Source organism: Macadamia integrifolia, chromosome 5 (genome assembly GCF_013358625.1).
Source record: "Macadamia integrifolia cultivar HAES 741 chromosome 5, SCU_Mint_v3, whole genome shotgun sequence".
NCBI classification, from domain to species: domain Eukaryota; kingdom Viridiplantae; phylum Streptophyta; class Magnoliopsida; order Proteales; family Proteaceae; genus Macadamia; species Macadamia integrifolia.
Window position 1 is genome coordinate 8,101,437 of NC_056561.1, and position 5,998 is coordinate 8,107,434.

General features: G+C 39.6%; 1 protein-coding gene across 1 annotated transcript in view; it reads right to left on the reverse strand.

Moving 5' to 3' along the window:
* The window catches only part of LOC122079531 (extra-large guanine nucleotide-binding protein 3-like), a 26,948-nt gene extending 24,327 nt beyond the window's left edge, over nt 1-2,621 (reverse strand). The window contains exons 1-2 of the mRNA XM_042646069.1: nt 1,378-2,621; nt 1,157-1,294 (exon numbers count right to left, since the gene is read on the reverse strand). Of these exons, the coding sequence (XP_042502003.1) occupies nt 1,157-1,294; nt 1,378-2,412 (1,173 nt within the window). The 5' untranslated portion in view covers nt 2,413-2,621. The remainder of the gene's footprint in view (nt 1-1,156; nt 1,295-1,377) is intronic.
* Nucleotides 2,622-5,998: the final 3,377 nt, after the last annotated feature.

Sequence of the window (5,998 nt, forward strand, 5' to 3'; positions counted from 1 at the left end):
GATAAGGAAAGACATTCAAAGGCTAGGTCTGCATCCTAATATGACATCTAAAAGAGCTGTTTTGAGGCAAAGATCCATGTTTCAGACCGCGTTTAGGAGAGATGTCCTGGATTTGTTAAAGTATTTTGTTTCTTTTCTTTGCCTTTTCTCCTTTCTTTCTTTTTTCTTTTTATCTTTTACTTTGGCGGATACATGTAGCTAACCCCATTTAGTTGGGAAAAGCCTAAGTTGTTGTTGTTGGTACAAGTGTCTTGTGTCCCTCTATTTTACTGGGTAAAAATTGTCTGCATTTTTCATAATTTCAAATATCTTGGGGTTATTCTAATCTATCCAGTACACTTCAGTTATCCTCTTCTCTTCCATCCCTTCTGTCCTCTTTAATCATCATCTAATTGTTGGAGTACATGCTGTGAGGGTAGAACTGGTAATTTGGTAAATAAGCATGCACTTGACCTCCCTAGGTGTTGAATTTCTCCCACTCTTATCTGGTTCCTTATCCCAGTGACTCTAGCTTACTTGAGGTGTTATAAAGCTAGTTCCTTAGTTGACTTTGAATCCCATTACATGGTATGAATATTTGATATATTTCCATGTGTATCCATTCCCTGGATTTGGGAAAATTTAGAGTACAACCGTATTTTAAGTACTTCAGTGCTTGTTTGTTTTGTCTGTATCTTGTTTTATAGGCTCAAACCATTATGGGTATTTGGAACCTCATTAGAGATAGGCCTACAAATGAAAATAGAGTTTCCATCAGCAGATGGAATTAACCTCTGGTGACAACAGTGATCAAAACATTGCTATAGCCAATATAGTCCAAAATTCCAGAGAATATCAATTTCCCTAGTGGCATTAAGAGCCTTCTACCTTTTCTGTCAGGAAAAAAGTAGAAGATAAAAGGCGTTATACCGTCTATTCAGTCTGTCCAGCACCACAGTATACACCCATACCTCTCTTGGCATAAATTCCTCCAGCATTGCCAAGTCTAGCATCAAATTTTTTCTTGTTGGAACTTGTTTATTTTCCAACTAAAGAAAGGACCCTCAGTAATCATACAACCATAGATTAGATTTCCTTCCCTTTATGCATACATGTGTTTGCCATATAAGTTGTAATCCATGTTTGATTATGTGCTATAAGGGAACAAAAACCTCACCTTAAGCAGCCTGAGCTCAATCTTTGTGATTTCACGGCCATTGATGTATACTTTTGTGTTCCCATTACTCGCATCCAACCGGAGCTTTCCACCAACATTCAGTTTCGAACTTATGATCCTATCTGGTTTCTCGCCTTCCTGCAACCCAAGACATAAATATAACCCACAGGAAACCAGAGTTAAACCAATCCTTTCTGCAACACAAGGAATTACATTTCTACCTTTCCCCAAAGCCCAGAATCCTTGTCGTACCAGTACTTCCCTGGTTTCAGCTTCAGGGGAGGGATTGGACAACCCAAAATCTCAGCCAGTTCTTCTTGCCTAAGTGCCCTTCCATTGACAAAAAGTTGCTCCGGTCGAAGCTGATTCGCAGAGCATCCCTTCTCTGCTTTCATGATCTGCTTAACCTCTAACGGACTACAAAGTCTGCTCAACATCCTAGAACACTTCCCCAAACTGGACCGCTTCGCCTCATTTATGGGTTGCCCAATGCAGCCCACACACTTCCGACCTTCAGGCATGGAACCCATTGCCTTGAGCACACAATTACTACAGTATCTAGCATCACACACCAAACAGACCTCCCTCTCCTTCAACCGGCTCCCTTTCCCGCATCTGCTACACATTCCTTTCTTCCTTTCCTTCCCCCGATCCCGAACCGCAACAGGTGAGAGTGCCTGTGCCTGATCTGCAACACTGGATCTGGAAGAAGACAACGCGTCATCCTTATCAGACGCTTCTTCGGTATTGAAAGTCACAACCGCTGCCCGCTTCTGCTTCTGTGGCGAACCAATGACGGGAGTAACAGTCACTGAGTTAGGATCTCGAACCGATGACGAACCTTCGGCTTCATCACCTCCATCTCCGTAATCAGACTCTTCTAGCTCCTCTGCCTTCGATTCAATTTGTATTCTTGAGTTCGAAAACGACTTCCAGCTCCCAACCGATATAGAGCCAGAACCAGAGCCTCCATTATAGAATCTACTAAACCTAGAAACCTTGGAAGCCACGGGCATGACCTTGGAGACTGGAGAAGAAGGAGCCTCTAAGACAGAGACCATAGAAGAAGTTCGAATCGAAAGCGAATCTACATCAAGAGGTTCGACCCTGGGGACCTCGTAAGGAACCGGAGGCCCCTCGTACTCAACAGCGATCGAGTAGTCAAGGTGTTCTTCGTCTGGCAAGGGAGCACCTGGAGGTAGCATTCTACGCAACATCTCCTCCCACGAATTATCCTCCTCTGGTCCACTCGCCATTGCCACAAATCTTCAAGAATCAAAAGATCAAGTTCTCCTAGTCCAATCCGCCATGAGAGAAGCTTAAGCTAGGGTTTCACTGAATTCGGAGTATGAAATATAACCAATCCATGAAAAAGGCATTGAAGAAGTCTCAAGAGTGAAGAGAAGAAGAGACGTTAGAGTTTTGATTAGTGAAAGAGTCGACGGAGAGAATGACGGAAGACGTCAATTTAGTTGCAGGATGGTATTTTTGACCGCCGATGTTCCGTTAACTTTGACGTCACTATCGATGAAACGGAAACGTAAGCATTTTGTACGAACAGAGAGCCGCCATTGACGTGCGTCGCAGTACCATTAGATGTGGCACTACAGGTGTTTCCTGATGCGGTGTGCGTTAAGAATCGAATGGAGGGTCAGGATGATAATAACTTGTAGGTCCCATTGCATCCAATGGATCGCCACCTTCGAACCCACTAAAGTTCAGTATTAACGCCGTAAGTGTCGCTCCCTTCACTGGATCACGCCCCGTTGAGCACTTGACGTGAATCCCATTTTGAAATAATCTGCTGTTGATAGACACTTGGAAAGCAAGGCCTACATTTTTGGATAAAGCTAGTCTCCAATTGATCCGGCGCCCAATTCGTGATCCAACCCCATTGGGAGGACCGAGCGATAAGTGTTGGTGGATGTGTGTTCAAAGTCGTCGGAACCTTTGGATCACTAATTTTAAACGTCTAATTAATTGAAGAAAGGCTGAATCCTACAATTTAAGTTCCATTGTGAACTATTTGTTAGGAAAAAAATCTTTCTGCGAAAGCTCGGTAATGATTTTCCCCAAAATCTTTTTTTTTTTTTTTTTTGGGTGGAACCCCAAAATCTATTGTGACGGCATACATCTCTTTGAAAGTATCATATGTCGATTTTGACCAAAGAATATTCAGGAAATTATGTCATTTGATAAGTGTCTGCTAATAACCCCCCCTCCTTTTTTTTTTTTTTTTTTAAATAACGATTAGTCAACTCAAAGATCGTGTGGCTCAATTGAGATGGGTACCTCATCTTCATCTAGTTGCCATCTTGACTTATCCCTCAATGATGGATGAATTTTTAAATATAAGTCACCGCCTCTCTCTCAATCAAAACTTCAATGAATATATGTGAGGAAAAAAAAAAACCACTTAATATAAGATTAATATGTCAAAAGCCTATGATAAAATGAAGGGACTTCATATGAGCCATAATGGAGTTTTTGAGTTTATATGACAAGTGGTGCAATCTGATTTCAATCTAAAGCTAAATCATTAGCTTTTTTTTAAGAGGAAATTACACTCCCCTCCCCTTTATGTTTTAGGTATTACACAACCATCTCCTACGAAGTTTATAATTACAAATTCTTTCTTTCTAAATTGTAGAATATATCAACCGTATCCTGATCGTGAGTGAGAAACCGTTAAATGTGTTGCAAATTTGTATTAACCCCCAAAATACCCTTGATCCAATGGAGATGACGATTGTGCCCTCAACCATTATTATTGTATTCTTCCTTGAGAACCCATGGGAGAGTTAGGGTTTTTGAACTTGCGCTATATGGTTCTGAAATCTAAAATCAAAGAGAGCATTGATAGTTTTGGTGATCGATTCTTGTTCATCTTGTTGAAGTCTTGAAGATCGACCCTTATTCTCATCTTCTTCCTTGAGAAATCGGAGAGAACGTTGATGGTTTTGGCGATCGATTGGGAGAATATAATCTGTAAATTTTGTATGAAAGGTTCTCTTGGGGGAGCATTTTCTTCCCTGAGGAGTCTGCTTTAGTTTTGGTGCGTTCTATTTCCCCTTGTCTTTGTACTATTTTCTCTCTTTAGGTATCGGGAGGAACCCTAGCAATGAAGGAAGTTCGATTGGCCGATTCTTCCATCTTGCACCGTTGCCAGATTTGATAGGTAAGCTGCTCCTTAACTCTCTCAGAATCTCTCTATCCTTCTCTCTATTTTGGTCTCTTGACTAGTGCGATAGTATGGCAATTTTTAGTCATTATGTTTGAGTGAATTCAACCATACCAACACGTTCTTGAGATTGCTCTGTCTCCTCATCTCTCTTCAATGTGGGTTTTTGGTGACTTTCAATTCAGTGTTGCTTTGCGAGTTTATTTCAGTTCTATTCCATTTTGTTTTATTAATTTGAAGTATTGAATACAAAAAAAATCATATTTTTCAGCAAATGTAAAATCATCTTTTTAGTGTAGAGTTGTTGAAATTGGATTTATTATCTTCAATGAATTCCAGGTGAGCCATTTTACACAATTAGAGGTGCAATATTTGTTTCCATCTCATTGGTGCATATCTACCTATTGAATTTATTTAGACAGTGATCAGGAAAAAATTCTACCAAAAAAAAGATCAGGAAAGAATTATTTGTGGTGCTGTAATTTCTCTTGTGTTTACAATGGAGATGGACTTGGTTGATTCAAGATTGGAGCAAAATGATGACAATAGGGATCAAAATGGGTCTCTTAAGGGAGATTACAGAGATGAAAAACTTCTTGATGATTTTGAAGCAGATGTCAATGAGAAACCAAGGGAATCAAGAAAACACCGGAGCAAAGACAGAAAGAAGAGTCGAAAAGAAGAGAAGGATCAACACAGGTTAGATGAAGTAATATTTAAACAAAGGGAAAGGGGGGTAAAAAAGACATTTAACATCTGATTCTAACAATGTTAACACCACAGGGTACGTTTTTAATTACAAACTTCGTAGGAAGGCTGAGTGTAATACCTAAAACATACAAGGGAGGGGAATGTAATTTCCTCTTTTTCTAATTAAAGTCAACAGATCAATTTTTTATCACACTTTTCTATGTAGTTGTATTTGGCAAGGGACTCCTTAAGCTCTTCCTCTATATAATTGCCATGAGGAATTTTCTCAAATCATTGACCTTAGCTACTTAAACAAGATACTGACTAGTACTAAATTGCTAGGCAGATATGCCTATCATCCACAACTTGCTCTTTTATGATTAACATATAATATAATCTTGCTTATAAGAGCCTCCCCAATGTTGAAAAGGCTATAAAGAATCAGGTCAACACTATAGACTGTAATGTTGCATTGTTAGCCTCTTCCCCCCAAATCATACAAAGCACTCTTAGGACCTGACATTTTGGTTTGCATTTGTACAAAATTAGGAGATCCCAAGGGTTTGCCTTGGTGGTTGGCATTGCTCTCTTAAAAAGTATTCAATGATTTGATTAGTACATAAAGTCCCCATGTGACATCTAAAAATAAACACCTCTATTAGTCCATTATGTATTATTTTCAATTTTTCAAGAAGTATGCGGCCTTCTTGGAGTAAACACCTCTATTAGTCCATTATGTATTATTTTCAATTTTCCAAGAAGTATGCGGCCTTCTTGGAGTCCATCTTGACCACTCCGTGAATCCTTCCTTGACTTTTTTCCGGGTTGGTCTCTATATGATTGTATGACCTCTAATGAATCCCTAGTGCCAAAAAAAAAAAAAAAAGCCCACCAAATAGGCTTATAGAAGTCTCATCACTCTCATGAACCCACCCCATGACACCTTTCAATGGAAAGATTATGAAAACTCC